Source organism: Nestor notabilis, unplaced genomic scaffold (assembly GCF_000696875.1).
Source record: "Nestor notabilis isolate BGI_N333 unplaced genomic scaffold, ASM69687v1 scaffold25515, whole genome shotgun sequence".
Taxonomy (NCBI): Eukaryota; Metazoa; Chordata; class Aves; order Psittaciformes; family Psittacidae; genus Nestor; species Nestor notabilis.
This window is the reverse complement of record NW_009930961.1, coordinates 5,430-27,659: the sequence shown is the minus strand read 5'-3', so window position 1 is coordinate 27,659 and position 22,230 is coordinate 5,430. Positions and strand designations below refer to the sequence as shown.

At 40.0% G+C, this 22,230-nt stretch overlaps 2 protein-coding genes across 2 annotated transcripts in view; one reads left to right on the top strand and one right to left on the bottom strand.

Annotated features, from left to right (window-relative positions):
- LOC104406622 (caspase-8-like) overlaps window positions 1–4,624 on the top strand; it is a gene marked incomplete at its 5' end in the record, with an annotated part of 4,982 nt that extends 358 nt beyond the window's left edge. Inside the window, 7 exons of the mRNA XM_010015668.1 lie at window positions 448–575; window positions 1,508–1,643; window positions 1,733–1,789; window positions 2,105–2,172; window positions 2,668–2,803; window positions 3,684–4,185; window positions 4,482–4,624. Of these exons, the coding sequence (XP_010013970.1) occupies window positions 448–575; window positions 1,508–1,643; window positions 1,733–1,789; window positions 2,105–2,172; window positions 2,668–2,803; window positions 3,684–4,185; window positions 4,482–4,617 (1,163 nt within the window). The remainder of the gene's footprint in view (window positions 1–447; window positions 576–1,507; window positions 1,644–1,732; window positions 1,790–2,104; window positions 2,173–2,667; window positions 2,804–3,683; window positions 4,186–4,481) is intronic.
- A 7,498-nt stretch (window positions 4,625–12,122) lies between these two features.
- Window positions 12,123–22,230, bottom strand: part of TRAK2 (trafficking protein, kinesin binding 2) — a 13,630-nt gene continuing 3,522 nt past the window's right edge. The window contains exons 4-14 of the mRNA XM_010015667.1: window positions 21,062–21,271; window positions 19,647–19,725; window positions 17,772–17,902; window positions 17,503–17,577; window positions 16,731–16,868; window positions 16,078–16,157; window positions 15,185–15,388; window positions 14,750–15,048; window positions 13,607–13,879; window positions 13,289–13,394; window positions 12,123–12,801 (exon numbers count right to left, since the gene is read on the bottom strand). Of these exons, the coding sequence (XP_010013969.1) occupies window positions 12,123–12,801; window positions 13,289–13,394; window positions 13,607–13,879; window positions 14,750–15,048; window positions 15,185–15,388; window positions 16,078–16,157; window positions 16,731–16,868; window positions 17,503–17,577; window positions 17,772–17,902; window positions 19,647–19,725; window positions 21,062–21,271 (2,274 nt within the window). The remainder of the gene's footprint in view (window positions 12,802–13,288; window positions 13,395–13,606; window positions 13,880–14,749; window positions 15,049–15,184; window positions 15,389–16,077; window positions 16,158–16,730; window positions 16,869–17,502; window positions 17,578–17,771; window positions 17,903–19,646; window positions 19,726–21,061; window positions 21,272–22,230) is intronic.

Here is a 22,230-nt window from a genome sequence, read left to right as displayed (position 1 = left end):
GCTGCCCTGCTGTGAGGTCGGAGTCAGCCTTTACCGACGGCACAAGCGTCTTCCAAGAGAAAGCAGGTACAAGCCGTACGGAAAGCTGAAGTTTCTGTCCAGTAAAAGGCAGAAAACTAAAGCTGCACCTTTCTGAAATACTGAACAGCCCCCAAAGGCCTCCCTCCCTCCCTCCCTGCCCGGGTGCAGTAAGTGAGTGGGTGAGAGTCTTTGTTCTCAACTCCAGAAAGTTTCAGCGTGGTTTTGATCTTAGGAAAACTGAGGTCTTTTTAATTACAGCTGAAAATGGTTTGATTTTAGGCTGTCCTGGGAGTGACGTCCCCCATTTTAAAAGATAATAGAGAGACATTTGTACCTGGGAGGGAGATGGGGGTGAAGGGCTGAAGGCGTTGGGTAGCACGGAGTTAAACTGTGCTAAGGGTCATGCTTGGGAACACCATGAAACAGTGTCCTCCACTTCTCTTTCTAGATATCTGCTCTTTCAGTTGTCAGAAGATATCAGTGAAGATGAGCTGAAGTCTTTCAAGTTTCTTTTGGGGGAAGAATTACCAAAATGCAGGCTAATCCCTAAGACTGTAAGAATTTCTTTAACACCCTCCCCACCCCCCTTCTATTGAAAAAAAAAAAAAAAAAAGAAAGATCATTATAATCCATAGATGCATTTGGGTTACTATGAGGGGAATGAGTGTCACTTTTCTTATGGTGTCACTCTTATGATGAGAACACCATAAGGATGGTGCGCCTGGAAAGGGATTATCAGCTCTCTGCTCCATATGGGACTTGTCTGTGCTAGTGTTCTGTGTAGATTTTGCAGCAGTGTCAAGGCCCAGGGAGCATGGGCCAGTGCTGTGCCAGGCACAGCAGCCTTCACGTCCAAGCACCACGTAGGGCTTTAGGGGACCCAGTGGCTTTGATCAATGGAAGACTGACGAGCACATTCACTCATCTTGCCCAACCGATTTTCTTTCGGCTGCTTTTTAAGCCATTCTCAAACACAGAAAATCAGTCACTGTGGCTGTTACTTCATGCTTTCTTTCATTTCCAAACTCAGAAAATACAGATCTAAATAACAGATCCTTACCAAGGCTAAGACCCAAAAGCTTGGAGTTTACAAACAGCCTTGCAGGCAACCAGCTGCTCTTATGCTATCTCACTCTGCAATTCTGACTCCTGGGTCTTTCATTCTGTCTAATGAAAGTCTTGTAGCATTTTCCCTCTTTTCTTAGAGGAGAGATTGTCTACATCTAGTGATAGCTGTTCTGGTAGATCCTTGGGTGACCACTGTGCTCTGCCACTCACTGTTTGGCAAGAGCTCCTGTCCCGTGGGTCCCCTTTTTCTTCAGAACAATCTCTACACCATACTTGCATGGTTATAGCCACTTCTGCTATTGCTCAAAATGGTTGCTACAGTACATTAAAGCTTAGGTGCACATGCACATGCTGCAACTTCCCTCCTAGTGGCAGCATGGATGTGTCCTAAGAGCGAACTGCCTTTCTGATTACCCAGACAATGCTTGACGTTTTCACTGAGATGGAGAAGAAGGGGATTTTGGGAGAAGACAACCTAAGTGCCCTGAAGAGTCTCTGTGCACAAATTAACATCAGCCTGTTGAAGACAATTGAAGAGTATGAATTAAAATTCGGTAAAACAAAACAAAAAGGCCTCTTTCCCATAGTTATTCTTGCAGTGACACATGGGTATCATATGGGACTAATAATGAATACTTTTCAGGTGAAGAAGAGATGCTTGTCACAGAGGAACAGAGGGGCACCAGAGGAGGCTCTGAAGGTAATTGAAACTCTCAAATTAATGTTTAGATTTTTTGGTCTTCAGCTTTTGGACTACACCAGTGGCATCTTCTTTACACAGGTGCCTCTCTAAAACCTGGTTAGTATCCACTCATTAACTGATTACAATACATTTTACTCCCTTTTAATTGATTTTCTAGTGGTTTATAGCTAACAGGAATAGCCGTTCAAACACAGTTCAGTGTTTTCAGAGAAGACTTTTACCCTGGGAGGTACTTGTAGAGAATAGGAACAGAGCTTCTCTTCTATCTCTAATGCTACATTCTGTACTTAAAACTTTTTTGTCTGTGTTCAGCCCATGCCAGATACCTGCTGTCACCTGTGGCACCTGATTCTCCCAGCAGACGGAATGAATCTTCCCAGGTAAGCCAGTCAGTTTCTTAGAAACATCATACTTTCATCTTAGAAGAGATGGTCCCTCTGGGAGGTGAACAGTTAGTTATTATAAACCCAACTGTTAAGAGCACTGTCTAGAAGAGGAAAAACGCACCACTCTGTAACATCCTTTATTCTGAAGCTAAGTTGCAGGCAGTGGCTGCTGCAGCGTTAAAACTTGAGAAACATTTGCAAGGACAGCAGGACAGGCTGAGTTCATTATACCAGCAAATACACAGCTGGCAGATGGCTGGGCACAAAAAAGTGGGTGAGCGCAGCACCCATGTGGGCTGAGCATGATTGTGGGTCTGAGGGGTGCTGTCATGCTGTGCACAGACTCCCAAAGGCGGTGGGGCAGTGCACTGCCAGATCCTAGGAGCAAAGCTGTATAGGGAGGCCTACCCTGCTGTGCCACCAGCAAGGGCTGAGAAGTACCTGGAGGAGACTGCAGTAGTTTTCACCACTGGTCTTTCTTTTCAACAGCTTGAAGTTTACAAAATGACCAGCCGACCCCGTGGAGTGTGCCTCATCCTGAATAATCACAACTTTGCAAAAGCCAGGGCAAGAGTGCCAGAACTCAAAGACATGAAGGATCGGAATGGGACAGATGTGGATGCAGGTATAGTGAATGTTAAAGCTAAGCCTGGATATCTTCAAAAATAGAAACCTCGTTTCTTTTTCTGTATTAAAGGTCTGAATTTCAGTCTTCCCTTTCTAGGATGCTTTTGTTGTAGAGGCTGAGTCAGCTGTGTTGCCTGTGCTGACAAAACTTAAATCAATTTATCAGGCTTTTACTGACTGACTCAGTAAAATTCACTAGCATTTTGCAGTTTTACTGAGTTTGTTGCAATCTTAAGCAGCAACCTCAGCCTGGACTTTACAAGCTAGTGTAGCTTTGTATCAGCCTTATTCATACTACCTCTAAAATTCATGGAATCAGAAACAGATACCAGAACTAGGGGTTAGTTGTCGAGGAAGGAAGATGTTGGAACTTAGGGACTTTTACTGTGCTATTCAGGGGCGTTGATTTTAGCAGGCTGTCCTGCAGCAGCATAGCTCACTGCAGGTCCTAGGGCTAAGAGATGGATGTATTTGCACTGTCTATGCCAAGAGAGAAAAGCTATCAATGAGCTGCTTGAATTGAACTCCAAGTTAATTCTAGAGTTGGAGCGCAAGGTTTGCCCTTTTGAGAGAAGGGACTAGCTGTAAAGTGTGTGTGGGGGAAAGACATAAAGCTTGCTTAATAGTTCTGTGTGCTCTTCAGACATAGGCAAGATTGGAAGGAAGCCTTTTAATGAGAGTTAAGGGAACTCAGTAGAGATATGATTAGTGATTAGTAGATTACTAGATTATTTTCAGAGGAGGAGTGCAACTACCTGAATAGTGGGGTAGCAGGATTTAAAAAAAAAAGGTTTATCTCTAGAAATGCAGTTTGCAATTGCAGAGTCCAACTTTCATATAATGAAATGACTCCAATTCACCTTCTGTTTACTTTACAGAGGCTCTGAAGAGAGTCTTTAGCAAGCTTCATTTTACAACAGCAGTATATAGAGACCTCACTGCAGAAGAAATCCGTAAGACTGTGAACATCTACCGCTGTGAAGACCACAAGGACAAAGACTGTTTTGTTTGCTGTATCCTGTCTCATGGGAAAAAAGGCATGATATATGGTGTTGATGGGCAGGAAGTATCTATCCAGGAACTGACCACTTCCTTCACTGGGCAGAATTGCTACTCACTTGCTGGAAAACCAAAAGTTTTTTTTGTTCAGGCCTGCCAAGGTGATGCTTGCCTGGAAGGTGTGAACATTGAAACAGATTCTAGAGTGCCAGATGCTTCTGTAGAAACAGATGCAAGATTTCAGCTTGAGTGCATCCCTGCAGAGGCAGACTTCCTCTTGGGCATGGCTACCCTGCAAGATTATGTTTCCTACAGAAGCCCATCCCAGGGGACCTGGTACATCCAGGCATTGTGCCACCACTTGGAGCACAGCTGTCCTCGGTAAGTGTTTCCATAAACTTCTTTTTGGCAACACCTGTATTCTCCTTATGAATGACAGGAGTTTGATTTGGGTGCAGAGGGAGATGATACGCAGTGGGAGCGCTCACTCAAAGTGAAAACAGTAACGCAGGACAGAGCACCACCATGCAGATTGTTCAGAGCAGCTCAGCTAACTGCTTTGAAGCCTGTTTAAAACAGGAGCCGTTAGTACTGGTATAGATCGACATAAATGAGAGTGTGGTAATCTTTCTGATGTTAACTGCCTCCTAATACAAAACATTCTTCTGTTTTTGCAGAGGAGAGGATATTCTAACCATCCTAACAGCAGTGAATCAAGAGGTGAGCAGAAGGACGTGCCAGCCGAATTCAAAGAAGCAGATGCCACAACCCACTTTCACATTGAGAAAAAAGCTCATTTTTCCTGTCAACTGAATGGGAGGGAATTGCACGCCTGAGGGAGCTGCAGCATCCTGGAATTGGCTGTTATTAGCCCAGAATTTGGTAAAACATAACAGATCTTCATTGTCAGTTCTTACCACAGGAGCAAATGTTTTTATTGAAAGTACAGCCTTAAGAAGTTTTTATGATGTATCACACTTTATACTTGAGCCTCTCAGAGCTAGTCTCCCATTTGGGGTTTGCTAGCTCAGTTCCTTTTTCAGCTGTACCACATGGCTGTTGCTCTTTCCAATGCAGATTTAAAGAAAAAAACATCTCATATGAAGCCCTGTATTTTTTTATGCCTTTTGCAAAATAAAGGGGGGAACTGGAAATTTTATAGAATGTTATCAGGTCACATCAGTGTGTTTTATTACTTTTTCTCACCACTTAAAAATCATTCATTTTTAGTGTCATGGTACACCTCAAGGAGAAGTCATGCACTTGTCCTCCAGCATTCTCAGCAGGATGTGGCTGTGACCTGCATTTCAGAGTATCCTCTACGTAGAGTAGTCTTAATAGTGAAAATCAGTTGCTCAAGTACAGCTTCATGTTCAGAGATGTCCAGTTATCCTATGGTGACTTACCTGGTTGACCTTGGAGTCTTGATTCCAAGCACAGCAAAAATACCACCCAGCTCCTTAAAAGCACTTTTATACTGCCTCCTGTGATTAGTATGTGCACAGAACAGGGAGTTTTACAAGTTCTGAGTAGAAGGTACAGCTTCGTTAGTCTGTTTTCTTTTGAATGGGATGTTCACTGCATTACACACTTGTTTACAGCCTTTAGCATTAGTAGTGGTATCAATGTAGGTGATCATTTAATTAAGCAGATAGATAGATCTTTACCACAATTATTTTAAGAGCCTAAATCCTTCCCTGGACTCCTGCAATGAATACTTCTCTTTTTGGTACCAGTTTGTGTCTACAGAAGTAAGGGCAGAGAGATTATAGACTGTGAGACTGATTAGAACCTTGGCAAGTGTCAGATGCAGCAAGCATGTATAGAAACAGGTAAATCCGTGCCTCCAAATTCTAGGACTAATTTTCCAAGACAGTTATTGATACTCTTCTAGGGATTCATTGTGAAACCATTGAGGGTTGCGCTGAAGCAAGGACAGCTCACGTACAGAAATGTGTCTAGTTCTTGGATATGACCAGAAATGTGCAATCCAAATGAAAGAACACAATTTTTATTTTCCTTAAATATTGAATAAAAACTATAAGCAAGCAAGCATATTGCTCCATGGGCAAGGTAATTAATGGAACCTGCTTTCCTGTGGATTTTCTTTATTGATCTCTGCTCTCCACACATACTACTTAGCACTTTACCTCCTCCAAGTCACCTGTGTTCTTCAGCAACTTCCAGTTCTGTGCATAGATCCTGGGCTCCCTGCCTGTCACGCTGGGGATCCAGCTGTGAATCAGGTGGAGCACAAGTACTGAACTTCCACAGTTCCCTTTCCCTTAGAGGAGGAGGCTGGATCTTCTTTGGTCTGCATTGTTGACAAAATTTGAGTCAAGAGACTGAACTCAGAGGTGTCTCACTGACAGCATGCTCACAGAGACAACTTTTTCCCCTAGAAATTGGAAGGAAAAAGTTAACAGCAAATACAAACGGATAAATCAAAACCCACTTGCACACGCAAAGCAAAACAAGGAATGAATTCACCACCTCCCATCAGCAGGCAGATGTTCAGCTATCTCCAGGACACCAGGGCTCCATCACCTTTGTAATGGTTACCAGAACTTTGAATGCCCCCCACTTTGTTTTTCCTCCCCTAGCTTTACATGCTGAGCGTGACATAGAATCATAGGTTGGAAAAGAGCTTTAAGATCATCAGTGCAATAGATCATAGGGCATGGGTTATCCCTTTGGTCACCTGTCCTGGTTGTGTCTACTCCCAACTCCTTGTGCACCCCCAGCCTATTTAGCTGGTGGGATGAGAAGCAGAAAAGGCCTTGACTCTGTGTAAGCACTGCTCAGCAGTAACTAAAACATCCCTGGGTTAAGCAACTCTGAGCCCACACTGTCTACTGTGAAGAAAATTAACTATTCCAGCCGAAAATCACTACACAGGATTTCTATCTTTACAATTTAATCTAAAATTTCTACTAAAAGCACAGCTTCTCTTCGGTTATCTAAACACTGAGAGCTCAACTGCAAAAGTTACAGCTATTTTCAATTGGAGACTCCAGCCCATAAAAAAGGCCTTATTTGTATTCACTTCTCAATTGTATAAATTGCTATTCTTAAAGGCCATTGCTCCTGGGAGACTGTCAAAAGTGTTTCCTTTAGCAGTGTCACCAACTAAAAGGAAAACCAGAAAGGAATTCAAGGCACTTCCAAGTCTCATTTGTGCAGAATCACTCCAGAATTTTTTGGACTATTGCCATTGACTTAGGTGGCTTAATAAACTTACTTTCTCAAGAAGCTCTTCCTTGCACCTTTCTCAGGCACACCTGAGCTTTTGTGGTTCTAGCTCTTTTCCTGCAGCTTCAAAGGGGTTACAACTCTTTCTTTACTACATCCAAAGCGTTAGAGAACAACTGGGGAAAAAAAACCCTCCCCAAACTCTTACATTCTCACACAGCCTGTACCTGCTTAGAGAGTGACAGCAAGCTGTACTCCTCAGGCTTTTCAGGACAGCTGAAACCTCTAGGAACTTGGATACTGACGTTAGTTTTCTTTTCATATGCACCATGAACAGCTTTGATGGGAGAATGCACATAGCCAGAAATCCCAAATCTACCAATACTCAACCTTCCTCTAGTGCCACGTAGCTGCCTATGGCCATAAGGCTTCTGCACTGGGGCACACTTCTGTAATGTCATTAGTTAATTAAGTTGGTAACACAGACCTTTGTTCTGAGGACATGCAAATACCAATGTAAACATGTTAAGTTCTCATATGCATAAATACAGTAAATACTAGAAAACAGTGTAAGTTGCTTACTTGCTAGCGAGGGAATCTTGGTCAACAGATCTTGCAAAACCCAGCTCTGGATGGGTGTTCCAGCTCACAGTTTGATCCCACCTGACCATTTATAAATGTGACAGTTAAAGACAACAGTGGGAAAAGAATGTGTCCCCAACTCTTAAGCTTCAGTATATTAAAAGCTTCACAGTTGAAAAGTCTACTTCAGCCTGACAAAAGTGCAAGACCTTCCTCTTCTCACATTGGAAAAATAAGAAAGGTAAATAAATACAGGATACTTACCACAGGATAACATTGATTCTTGGTTCTTTGAGATGTCATGCACACAGGTGACTAGAGCAACCATTAATTCAAATAACCTGTTAAATGCAAATCAGTGTTGCTCCCATTCTGTACCGCTGTTCTGGTGAAAAAGATCAGAACCTTCTAGCCTGAAATGTGAGCACAGGGGCTTGTACTTGAAGGTGGTACACACAGCCCCAGGCTGACATGACTGGCAAGAATTTGGCACCTCTGTGCCAACAGAACTTCAATGAGACCTACGCAGAGGGAGTGATCTTCAAGTGTAAGTAGGTTGGCTTCAATCTCTACCTTCATTTTACCACAAATACAGAGGGCTGACATAACACCAGCTATTCAGATGGAAAAACAACATTAGTGTTATCTAGCACTCTAATACTAGAGGAACATATTATCTGCTGTAAAATAACAGGAGAAAAAAAAAACCTCAAAACACCACCCACTCACACAAACCCCTGAAGTACCAGAAAACATGAATACATTCATTAAAGGCTCACATTCAAAATACTCTGTCTAGAGTCTGATGAGCTATTCTTCATTTGTGAATTTCTTCATTCTCAGGTAAAAGGCTTTTCAAACTGCAGCAGAAGGTACTCTTTAAGTGTTCTGTTTTAGCTTTATGCACCGCGCATTTACTGCACAGTCAGACCACAGCTTGTACTGCACATCTATCACCTGTAACTGCTTAGGCACAAACACAACTACAAACAGCCCAGCCTTATCAAGCTTGTCAATCTATTTCTCAGCTTTTTACAGCCACCACTTGTGCAGATACCAATTCACTAAGCGCATGTACAGTATAACAACCATTAATTTTTAGCCCAAAAAAGAAGAGACCTAGTTTTAGTTTATTATAGAACACTGCAGTATAGCAGATGACAGCTAGAACAAACCACACAAGATGACCAATATACTGAAAAATGGCATGGTATACATGTTTATTATCAAATTTATATTCCACTATGAAATAACAAGAAGTGCAAAAAGCAGATGGAAAAAATACCATGAAGTTCTCAAGCTGTTCAAACATTGTGTGTAATCCCCTCATGTAACAGCTAAACGAGGCTCAAACACAATATTCTCCTTCCCTCTCTACTGCTGTTTGACTCCAGTAGACTTTTAACTTTGACCACAAGTCCTCTGAGCATGCAGGCCATCACTGAGTTTATCAAAAACAGTGAAACTAGAAAGCTTTAAATCTGTGCTTGGTTTAAGCCAATCAGAATAAAGGTAAATACTACAAGAATTTCCTTTTGTCTCTTGAAACTTTCACAAGGGTAACTCCTTTCTTTCTAGCATCTGTTTTTGTCTCAAACCTGTGAGGCAGCAGAACCTTTCCAAAATGCAATTCTCCATTCCTTCTAATTCTGCCTCCCACTGAATGAAATCATACTTGTGCAGGATCTCAGCTTAGTCATGCAATTTTGTCTCCTCTCTCAGGGGAGGCAACAGAAGGCAACCAGTTCCTAGAATGACGGCAACTTTTAATATGTTCTCAGAAACATGCATGTTATTAAAAAAAGATTATCTTCTAGGTTGTGGTACAAAGCAGTAAACTTGGAAAAAGTACCAATTTTCCCTGCTCCTGCAAGCTAGGCATACATGTAGGCTGTCCCTGCTCATTGCAGGGGGGTTGGATTAGATGGCCTTTAAAGGCCCCTTCCAGCCCAAACCATGATTCTATGTACAAAATGCATGTGACCATCCAAAGGTATGAACACATAACAGAATTTCAACAGCATTGCAGCACAGCATCAATCAACTGGATAAACACACACACACAATGGTGTACAAATTCTTCCATTTTCTTCTTGCTTTGGGTAAAGTAGCTGATGATACATGATCCCACAGCAAACAAACATACTTCTCAACAACTCCACCATATTGTTTGACTCAACCAGTTGATATTGTTTGGCTATGGAATATGGAAGTGTCCCAGAGAGAAACATGCATTAAATTGTTGTGCTTTTAGGTTAATTTTAACTGAAACCTGGTCCACCAAAGGAATCCTGATTTAGCTGGTTTGCTACTTCTGCTGATAACACACAGAATGATCCAATGGTTGGAACCATCTAATGAAGCTGGTTAGAAATACAGTGTAATACCTTCAAAAATTTTTCTGTAACTTACGTATATTCCTATAATATACATACATAAAGCGGACGTACTTTTGACACACTATACACCTCCCTGTTGATATCAACCTATCTAATCTTGTAAACTCATTCCTGTTGTTTCCCTAGAGTTAGAAACATACCACAGACATACTCATCTTGTACATGGGAGAGCAAAATTGCCTCCCCCACCTCCTTTCACTCTTACCTTATTTACCTAGGCAAGGCCCCATGCATAGCTAAGTATGTACAAACATAAATACTTACATGAAGAAATTAAATATATTTCATTTAAAAAACAAAATTAACCCGTATATAGTATTTTAAATAAAATTCACCTTTTATAAGAGTAAAATTTTGCTTAGAGAGCAAAAGGCAACTCCAGGAGTTCCTGAATTTTTCTGTGCGCTGCTGACAGACAAGTTTCTGCTAAGAATCCCTGTGCAAGTTTTAAGTGGTTACTCCTTTTCCTTTAAAAAAAGACTGTTGTATCAAAGAGTCATCACAAGATCTATATAGAACTGTAAAAGCAAAAAGGCCACATAAGCTGGTTTACAGGAAATTGGTAAAGAAGCTTTCTTTTCCTGCCCTACTCCACTCAACCCTGCAGCAGCAAGGGTGCCCGTTATGGTGGATGTCCCTTATGGCAAATGCAGATCAGTGTAATTCTATTGATGCTTCACACCACACATCCAGACAGGTACCGGCTATTTCCCACACACACTGTAACAAGCGAGGTAAATTTTGACCATTTTACCTAATTATATGGAAACTATAAGTTACGCTATAAATCTGTTGTAGATTATTCAGAACCTTGGACAGGAAGGAATCAAAAAAGCAGCAAGGGCAGTAATATTTTGCTGGTTACAACTCAGAAATCAGATTTCTAGAATGGACTTCTCTTTTGAGATGGAAAGTCTGCCTCAGCTTTGTTCAGAAACAGATTCAGAACCACTCTCCATCATCAAAACACAGGATCTAAATGTAGACAAAATTTATGTTCTTTAAAAAGAACACTAGCCTTCATCTTCCTATTTCTAAATACAAAATACACCTTTTTGCCGTTAATGAAACCTTTTAAACAAAATCCTACCTAAAATCAGAAATAAGGGAACAAAAAGGCATGTAGTTAGTGCAGAACTCACAAATACACATAATGTCTACCTGTCAAGAGAAGAGTCAGGATACAGAATTTCCTACACTTGTCTTACAGTAAATGTTCTCTGCTTATGCAAAATAAAGAAGCCCTGAATCGAGCACCAAGGTTTTATATCCTTTTGCAACACTGAAATGTGCCTGAGAATTTTTTGTGTGCACGCAAAAATGCCCTCATTTAAAAAGATGCACAGCACACTTTGGAAAGATTTCTTAGCTTGAAGGTTTCACTCTAACACATACTTTCTTACTTCTTAATTCTTATTCATTGCACCTTCCTCTTTGTGTGCTCTGGAAAGAAATCAACTTCTGTTAATACCTCACTAATAAAATTTCACTCTTTCAAAATATAAATCCTGACCACCAGTTTCTGTGTTTGTAAACAGAAGTATTGTTTTCTTACACAGAGCTATAGGTTCTCTCCTGGCTCCTCCAAGTGGAGAAGAGTTCAAAAGAGTACAGCTTCTGAAATGGAAAAGACAATAAAAAAATAAAATCCAAGTTTGCCTATTTGTTTGCTACAGAGAGGAACTTGGACCAATAATGCTGGTCGGACTGACTGTTATTTTAAAGTTGTCTTTAAATGATACAGCCTGACTGCTAACTGATAAAATACTATGGCCATATGGTGAGGAAACAAAAAAAAATAGCACAGCACCTGCAAGACAGATCTTACACATAGAGTTTAAAAGGTTAAAATAATAAGAATGTCTCTCTCACGTGGTCTTTCATATTTGTTTAAGTGAAGACAGATGCTGAAGGTGGCCTCAAAACTAAGCTTTGGTTTCTTCTTTCATATTTTCCACAAAAGCCTTCTTCTTCAAACCCAAGCAATGTTCTTTTAGTCCTCAATCCCAACACTTCTCTCTCCCACATCTTTCACATGCACGTGCCTTCGCCAACTCTTCTGTAACACATCTAATGATGCCTGTACTGGATGTTTATCCCTCATGTTATTTAACTATGCTAGAAGTCAGTAATTTTTCAGACCAGTCAGTCCTCCTTTAGGATATCCATTTTTGACGACTGTGTGCAAACTGGAGCTCCCAGTGCTCCAATCATGGCTGGAAGACTCTGGTTTCTTCTCAGTCCTGCCATTAAGTTGGTACCTGCATTTAAAAACACAGCTGAGTCCTGCCTCCGCAAGCTAACCTCTGGCTCCTGATTGTTCCTGCAGTCCTGCGTTTCAGGGGGCTTGATGACCCTGGCAATACCCAGCCTCTTCAGCCTGTCCACCAGGTTCATCTTCTGCTGGCCTATGTCTGGGGTGTTACGGGAGGGCTTCAGGCCATACATTTCTTGCAAGAATGTTTCTGCTGGTCGAGAAGCCAGGAAATTTTCTGAATGATGCACCCGATGCTCAAACAGTGGAGGGGAAGGACAAGGCGAGCGCAAGGGAGAATTTGGTGGAGTAGAAGGAATGGGGAGAGTTCGAGGGGCCTGAAGCAAAGGCAGTTTTTCTAATATGGGGCTATCATAAACCTTGGCAGAGATGCCTCGTTCTTGCAAAAGTTTAGCCAGACTTCTTGTGCTGCTGAAAGTAGTGGTTGAGTCTCTTCTGTTCGTGAGAAATTCTCCAATACTAAGCCTGTAAGGAATGGTTGGAGTGCTCACTACTGGGTTTCCAATACTGCTGCTATTGCTTCCAAGTGAAAATGGGGTACCCACGGAGCTGAAAGAAAACAAAAATGAAACAGAGAAGATGCACACATTAGACATCTTTATACCTGTCTGCTCTGTATTTGCCTTTTAGTATAGAGAAGGCTTGAGAAAAAGTAACCTATTCCTATTAAATGTGACAGTTTCAGCTTTAGTAGAGTCTGAATTATTGTTCTGCAAAATACTTAGCAGGTTGACAAAGAAGTTTTGGTCTAAGTACCAATGAACTTACTTTCCGAGGCCCGAAGATAATCCACTATATTAGACAAAGTATCAACACAGATGTCCAGTAATAACTTAGTTTAAAAAAAAAATTATGACAGAATTGGAAATAATTCAGTTTCAAGCTTCCCCTTTTTATTACAACTACCTGTATGATTAACATCCTATATGTTGCCTGGCTGTCTTGGTATCTTTTAAAACTGGTCCATATATCAGAAGCCAGAAAGCAACTGTTTAATCCTATGCAGCAACATTGAGGGTAGCAGCAGTTGTCATACCTGGGAGTAACTTGAGTGACATCAGATGGGTGAAGGATCCTACAGGTAGTAAAGGTAAATGTAGAATTTGTGGATGACAGACACTTCCCTGGATTTGAGGCTGCAATGTGGAGAATTTACATCCATTGAGGGTAAAAATAAAGACGGATAAGAACTAATCAATGCAAAGTTTAAGATAATGTTATCATCACTGCTATGTTTTTTATTAAAGAACAAAGACAGCAAAGACAGCACTGTCACAAGGTCAAATGCTTTCCATTGAGAAGAAGAAAACACTGTAAAATAAACAGAGGAAAACACACTACCTATGCTTCTTACCGGTGAGTGGTACTGCCGCTGAAGTAAGAGGTGGGAGGAAAATCCCTGCCACTGGCTTTGCTGCTGTACATTTCTTTTCCTCCAGGACAGACTGCTGCACTTGAAATGTTATACCTCCTCCTTCCTCATCATCCTCCTCCAAGTCAGAGATGTGGTGCACAGCATCATCAGTCAGAGGGGTAAAACCTTTCGTAACAACACCTGGTCTTGGGTCAAGAATGGTGCCTAGGTTGGGTCGAGCAAGCTGCTGCCAATGAAAAAGGGTCTGAGATCCTGGTGAGACAATAGAGAAGAGTCTCAGAGAGCCATTACCTACTATGGTATTGAATTACAAGAATTCATAGAATCATAGAATAGTTTGGTTTGGAAAGGACCTTATGATCATCTACTTCCAAACCCCCTGCCATGGGCAGAGACACCTCACACTAGACCATGTCACCCAAGGATCTGTCCAGCCTGGCCTTGAACAATGCCAGGGATGGAGCATTTACCACTCTTTTCGGCAACCCGTTCCAGTGCCTCACCACCCTCACTGTAAAAATCCTCTTCCTTACATCTAACCTGAACTTTCTGTTTTAGTTTGAACCTGTTACCCCTTGTCCTATCACTATAGTCTCTAATGAAGAGTCCCTCCCCAGCATCCTTGTAGGCCCCCTTTCAGATACTGGAAGGCTGCTATGAGGTCTCCACTCAGTCTTCTCTTCTCCAGGCTGAACAGCCCCAACTTTCTCAGCCTATCTTCATACGGGAGGTGCTCCAGCCCTCTAATCATCCTTGTGGCCCTCCTCTGGACTTGCTCCAACAGCTCCATGTCCTTCTTATACTGAGGACACCAGAACTGCACACAGTACTCCAAGCGAATTCATGATCAGAACAGCTCCAGCCAGCTGGTGTCAACATTGTGATACATGACACACTTGGACAGCAACGCCAAGAAAAAGCCCAACATCTAGCACCATGTAAGAAAGCCAGTAGAAAGTGATACTGATGAGCTAGCTAGTTGGCATGTAGCCTGCCATATACTACTACTTCTTCTTACTGCATACCATACCTATAACTATACACACATACCAACAATGACTAGTTGGCAAAATAATATAAAATCATTTTCTGCTGATGAGAAAAGGAAAATCATCCTCTTACCTTCAATGGGTTTGACAATTTGCAATTTTTCTGGTAGGAGAACACGGAGATTATTGGAGCTGGCAGAGAGATCAGTGAATTCTGAGTTTGTGCCCAAGGCAAAACAGCTTTCTGTGGGTGTACTACAGCCACTAGCCCCTTCTTTCTGCTCAGCCAGCAAATGCATTTTTCGCTCCCATTCTTCCTCAAAGAACTGCTTCTCACTCAGGTAGTTCTGACGACGGAGGGAGAGCCTGTGCAGAGCTGCAACTAAGCCATTGTCTCCCGGGATTCCCGGCTGGCCAGGATTACGAGTGTCTCTGTGAGGAACATCAAATAATAATAGATGTTAAGACCATTAAATTAACTATTTCTCTCCTACACAGCAGAGTTCTAGTCTGGATTTAGTTTAGAATCAGTTAGTTTAGAAAGAAGATAAAAGGCTGTGCTTCCTACTTCAAATTCTTCTCAGAGCTGCTCCTCTGGGTCACCCGTGCATGGCTCTCCAACTGGTGTATGCCAGACTCGAAGGGCTTTGCTGTCATAACAACACTTGACCTATTAGATCCAGGGATTGGCAATGGGGCAGGAAAGGAAGACGAGCGGCCACGAGTGACATTAGCAACCCTGACAGTGTCAAATACTCGTTTCTGTTGATCCCTGCAGAAAAGACAAGCAAACAAATGTGGTTTTCATATTAATTTTGAAAAAGATATAATAAAGAAAAAGCTCTGAACACCAGAGTTTCATAAGTCTGCAGAGACCCGACTAAAAAGATTTAAGCCCAGAAAAACAGGATTGCCTAAGACATTCATGATTTCAGTACTATTACTCTACTAAATATCAGAATTAGCACTTAGTCTGAGCTGAAAGACCTGGGCCTCTATTGATAACCACTTGAGCACGGATTTTAGTTATTTAATTTCTACATTCTTTCAGAAGCATACATATGATTTATTACTTCTTGCTCAGAAGTAACAGGTTTTCAGGGCTTTAGAAATTGTTATCACTCTTTCACCTATAATTTCATCTGCCTGAGAGTTTTTCTGTAAGTAGTAAAAGGGATAAAACTAGTGCTGCGCATCAGAAAATTTGCATCAAAAATCTCACAAATTAAAGAATGAAATAACATCCTCTCAGGAAATACCCAACTTCCTCATAGAATCAAGTAAGAACAGTAGATACCAAAGTTTTAAAGATTACCAAATACTACAAAGCTTTCTTTATTATGTAGAAATATTATTATAAAGGGAATATTCACTTTTATAGATTTCCAGAGATCAGGTTCATCTTGCTTAATACAAGCATATGGAAAAATATTGAAATAGCACAGAGATTTGAAAACATACTTTTGCTTGGAGAGAACAGATTCATCACCCTGACTCAATTCCTTCCGCATTGTCCCTTCAATTTCTGCTGCAAGAGAATCCTAGAGAAAAATGGAAACCAGAAGAGTTGACAATCTAGCCTGAAGTCTTCCTCCCAATTATTTTAGCAGAAAACTTCTGTTAAAAATACTCCCAAAAAATCTCCAGTTGTATAGCTGATATCAGTATGTTTTGGACAAACCTTTCTGTCTCTGAAGGAAGAGTCTGGGGGTAGTTTTTCACCATAACTGTATCTCTGTATTACCAGCATGGATTGATTCAGTTCTTATTATCAACATCTGCTTTTTCTTGGTACTCTTTATGTTGGTTTCTTAAGATAAGCTACAAGTATAAGAGCTCTTCTGAAACTGAGCACTAGCTGTAAAACATGCCAATTCATTTATTTAACAGAAAAGGCATATAATAAGGAAAAATAATTTTAATATCACAATGTGTCAAGTGAACAGTTAGTTTCCTAATACATACAATTCTCAAAAGTGTACACACTAACAAATTGGAAAACTATTGACTACTACTGCTGCAGCTCCTGTAATGGTTGTTTTACTCATACAGTTGTATGCTTCTACAGGCCATATGTGCCAATATATGTATGCAATACTAGCAGTATATATTACCACAAGAAATGCTCCACATGACTGAGGGTGGCAGAGACAAGCAACAGATCTGGCTCTGTTACGCAGCAACTTCACTTCTTCTTGTGATTCATGCAACATCCCTAGACACTCTGCATTCCGATCTTGCAAGTCATGTAGCTGAAAGAGAAGAGAGGCCATTATATGATACCAGTAACCTTCAAAGAAAAGACAGAATGAAACTGAATTAACTCCTACAGAAACTTCTAACAACTGATTCAACACCATAATACATTTCCAACTGCATGGCACATGCCAACATCTGGAATGGACAATAGTTAGCATAGCACCTGCACCAATTTTAATGGTGAAACATGAAGTCCAGATTAAAACTCAAAAGAGGAGAAAGTACTGGAAAATACATCAGAAAACTCTGCAAATACAGTAATACTCATGCAAAAGAAGCAAAAAAAAAGAGAACTTCCTTAAAACCTAATAAGCTACAGTACTGTTGATATAATCAGTAATATTCACACTAAAATGCTCTTTTTCTCATAAGTACTATGAATCAAAAGACCTCCCTACTAGGAACACATTCCTTGCATTTTGTATTCCTTTGAACTATGAAAACATTTGTGTACACTTAAATAATTACTCTTTTCTGCCAATCATATGACTCCAACCACAAAATGAAAAATGAAAAGTCGATAATGAAAAAACAGTGATTCCCATTCTTTCTTAGTTTTCTTCCTCTTGTATTCTATTCCAAACATTTATGTAAATGTGTGTATATATATGCATAAGCCTTAAGTACCTCTGCCGTCAGCTGTCTCTGAGCATCTTTGGAAGCTTGTAAGTGAAGTTTCAGCTCCTCCTTTTCAATCACATGCTGAAAGCACAAGAAGGTGCTCATCATTTTCTCAGCCGATTTCCCTCCGCCACACTTTCCTGAAACAGCCGCTCTCTTGCAGTGTAACCCCTTGGCTTGCAAGTCAAGTTTTACCTGCTGTAAGCACTGGTGTGCACACACACATGCACACACACACACACACACACACACACTCTTGATCAGCATTCCCTTACTTCTTTGAGTTTATGCTGGAGATCAACGATCTGAGACAAGAGGGATGAGATCTCTTCCTGGTAGCGAACCAACTCCTCACTCTTCTCTGATAACTCCTCTGTTATTCTACAGATTTGAGCATTTGTTTGCCCTACAAAACATAAAAGGAATTTAGTAGAGAGCTTTCCCTAATATATGATAAAAACACAAACCAAACACAAAACCCAGAAAAGATCAGTGAAAGTGAACAACAATCTGCAACATGACCAATACTCTTAGGAAGTCAATTCATAGTACGTAAGAATAGGTGCCTTTGAACATCCGTAAGGAAAAGTTAAACGGTGGGGAGGAGGAGAAGAAAGAGAGGTAACTTCAAATGCAGGTGTAACATATTAAGAGCTATGTAGAACCTGAAATACACATCACAAGTATGTGACATGACCATAATAAAATCCAAGGTAAGCTTCTATAAACAATGTCAAACTACATATTGGCTCATGACAAGGCCAGACTTGGAATATGCTGAAGAAATCAGCCTCTGAATTGATCTTGTTATTAACTACCATTTCCTGTAAGCCAAGACATTGTGTCAGACTCTGTCAGTCATTAACATACACCTATTTAGCTCTTGATTCTGGTCACTATCTATTCCCCAAAGACCTACTGCATACAATTTCCCATTTCTTTTTTGCTTTGAGCAAGCACTTCATCAAGTGATATGACAAAGCAACTCAAAAAGCCAAAACATTTTTATGCAGTTAGTTTGGCTTGTACAATTGCCCTGGAAGTATATAAAAATCATATTAATTTTGATCAATCTTGCATAAAGGTCATACCACAAATTTGGTGGTTATTCTACGTCACATATTTACTGCAGAACAAGGTCCTGCCCATAGACCTATGGACATTTAAACTCACAGTCAGATATCTTTTTCCTGAAGATACAGATTTTAAAGCTTTAGACTAGACATTCTTTGGGAGAAGATTGCTTCTGTGAGTCAAAATAACCTAGGATGCCCATATGTGCTATAGAATTAGACAAAACAGAACTCACAGACATTCTCATAGGAAAGCTTGTATGAAATACCTTCTATTTGCAAAGCATATATGTATTTTCGCAGAAGGACAGAATAACAACCAAGTATGCATCAATTAATAGTATTTTATGGTCACCTGGAACAAGAAAAATCAAGTAGCAATCCAGTCTTCATTATGGTGGTTGTATAGAAAAAAAAATAGATCTTAAAATATAAGGTGTGCACAAAGGAAGAGCACACATCAAATGACTACAGATAAACTGTACCATCAGGTTACACAATCACCACACAGAAAGGATTGTTTCTTATTGTTTCAGAATACTTAATAGGCATTTGTATAAGAGCAGCTGCAATTCTTTGCAAATAAGTACTCCCCAGAGCAAATATGGGCAACTGTTCTAGAAAACTGAAAGCACTCATCAATTGAAATGATTTGATTCACAATATGTATTTAAAAAATAAACTAATGTGTTTATAGATACATAATAATTTACAATGAGCATTTAAGAGTCTGTGCACTGATACATTTCAGTGTCAATTGTGCCAAATGCTCTATTCAAGAAGTGTATTTTGTTGATTTTCCAGTGTCTGTAGGCTTCAGTTCAGGAGACTTAAGGACATTAAATATTGTGTTCATTTTCTCTCTCTAAACATAGTACACACACCTCAAGTTGGATGTCAAGAATGAAACTTGATGAAATACAGAAACAACTTTGTACTTGGGTAAAGAGCAGAACTTGAACAATTGGCATGAATTACTAAAGCTCGTTTTTTTGATTCAGTGATAACTAGGAAGCTGCAGGCAGTTGGTATTTCAAATACCATTTTGTCATTGCAAGATACAGCCTGGATACTCACGCAGTTCTTTGACACAGTCATTGACCAGCTGCTGTTCCTTCTCTTCATATGTAATGGTTTCTGTCTTCAGATGGCAAGCCTTCAGGAAAATGATTGGTATTCCAGTTTCAGTTTAGCTATACATATAATAATGTTATAGTTTCTTACTTCTAAAACTCTTGGAACTGAAGAGTCTACCAGTAAGCCAACACAGTAACCAGACATAAGCAACTGAATTTGCTTAAAACTTCTTAAGGCAAAGAAATTTTAAAAACTGAATGATGTTAGCCACATCTTTTATGGCACTGAAAAGCTCTCGGTAGAACAGCTTTTCTCCATATTCCCCAACTAGTCTATTTAGATTATAAATTTTCTGGGCCAAAGACTGAGTTTCACAACAGGTCTAAATAAAATCAAGCATACTACGCTCCCCACTTCCTTTTCAGTTGTGAAGATGATGGGAGGTTTAGATTGGATATCAGGAAAAATTTCTTCACAGAGAGGGTGATCAGGTATTGGAACAGGCTTCCCAGGAAAGCAGTGCCTAGAAATGTTCAAAAATAGTGTAGATGAAGCCCTTAGTGTAGATGAAGCCCTCAGTGAGGCCCATGGTTTACTGGTGGTATTGGCAGTCCCGGGGTAATCGTTGGACTTGATGATCTTAAAGATCTTTTCCAACCTAACTGATTCTATGATTTTATGATTCTATGATAACACTGTTCAGGTAAGTCTTCTCTATTCAGGACTGTTCACCATTGACTCATCAAAAAACTTAGTAAGTGGGTTTAAAGATTATCCAAGCAAGTAGAAGTACAGCTACACAAATGGAGGCAAATACACTTCTTTACATAATGTTACCACGTGGGCTATTTGAAGTCAGTGAATGTTATGTTGTATCACAGAATGATAGCAGTATCCTACAGAATACAGGCACAGTGCCTGTATTCATGTTTTATACATGAGACAGGACAATCAAAATACAGAGACTAACCATATTGTCAAAACCAAGTCTTTAAAAGAATTCAAGTAGAACCTTATTTATTAATCCTTAAAATCGAATATAGGCTGACAAAAATGTAATGGCAACACAACGGAATTCCCAAACTAGTACTATTCACAGATCTATAGCAAAACAGGTCACACAAGCTTGAGGGCCCAATGGGTCCAAATACTTTTCCTGGGTGCTTACATATGTTCCCATATTCTTTCACATACCATAAGGGCATTGAGGAAGGACTACTACAGGACTCTGGAGATAATGAGGAGTAGTGAAGAAAACAGAAGGATGTGGGGCTGGAAGGAAAGTGTTTGGGTATGATTTGTATACAGAGATACAAAATAGTTATACACTTTAAGAGAAACCCAGATGCTGGTTGAAAAAACATCCTGGTCTATTTCATATCTAGCATAGATGGTATACACTAAGTAGGATATACCTTCGATCGGAGAGCAAGGTTCTCCTCTTCCAGCTCTCTGAGTTTATCTTGCAAGACATCCAGCTGCAGCAGATCATGTGGTACATTGAAAGACTCGTTAAAACGAAGTGGTGTGGAACAGCTGGAATCAGTTTCACTCTCCTCAGAAGCAATCGAAACAATACGAAGCAGGTCATCCTTCTTTGACAGTTCATGCTGCAGCTGGTTAACCTATGACACAAGATCACCAGCTTGTGAAATATACTTCAGCTATACAATATTGAAGTGTATTATTTATGCAGCCTCTTGGAACATCATTGCTCCAATCTAAAATGGGTTTAAAAAAATAACTCACAGGTCATGATCAATTTATTTATATTTGCACAGAAGATTGAGCCTCTGTTTATTTTATAGGAAGTTCACAGAATCATAATTTTAACACTGTAAGGGAGACTGAAAATTCAAGATAACACAAGAATGGACAACAAAATCTACTTTTTAAATAATTTACTTCAAAGTAATTTTCCAGCTGCTTTAATATGTGTTTACATTTTAACATACTATCATTTTTATTATGACCATTTTTCTGAACTGTAACTTCCTTGTACTCCCAGGCTATACATTAAATGAAACGCAGGCAAAATAAAAACAAGGGAAGAGACAGATGTCATTTAGGTAAGTTCTATATTGCATATCTAAATTTTTATACACACACATAAGTTCATGCTGTCCTACAGCTAATTATGAGTATGTTTTACGACTATGTTTTTATTACCAGCATACTGTTTTATACAACCAGCTGAATTGATTTCACTGTACGTCGACTATATCTGTTGACTCCAGGGTTAAAAAACTTTGGATACTTGATAGTTTGTCAACTATTTAATTCTTTTTTAAGAAAGAAAAACTAAGAAAATATTAGATCAAGAATCTGTGCTTAAAGGAAATGACGAAGAAAAGATCTTGAGCAGAATTCAGTTTTCATTACATTTCATTTACTTATTTATTCTTGGTGTAAGCATCCCATTAAGCCAGCTCATTTTCTGGCTGTTTCTCCTCCTGTAAAGTTGTCATGTAGCAGGTCATATCAGATACCAATTACTTATTTTGACTTAGATTATTAAATTCTTCGTTTAATAGTGGGATATCTGACTGATGGTCAAAACAAACACTTTGAAAATGCATTCCTG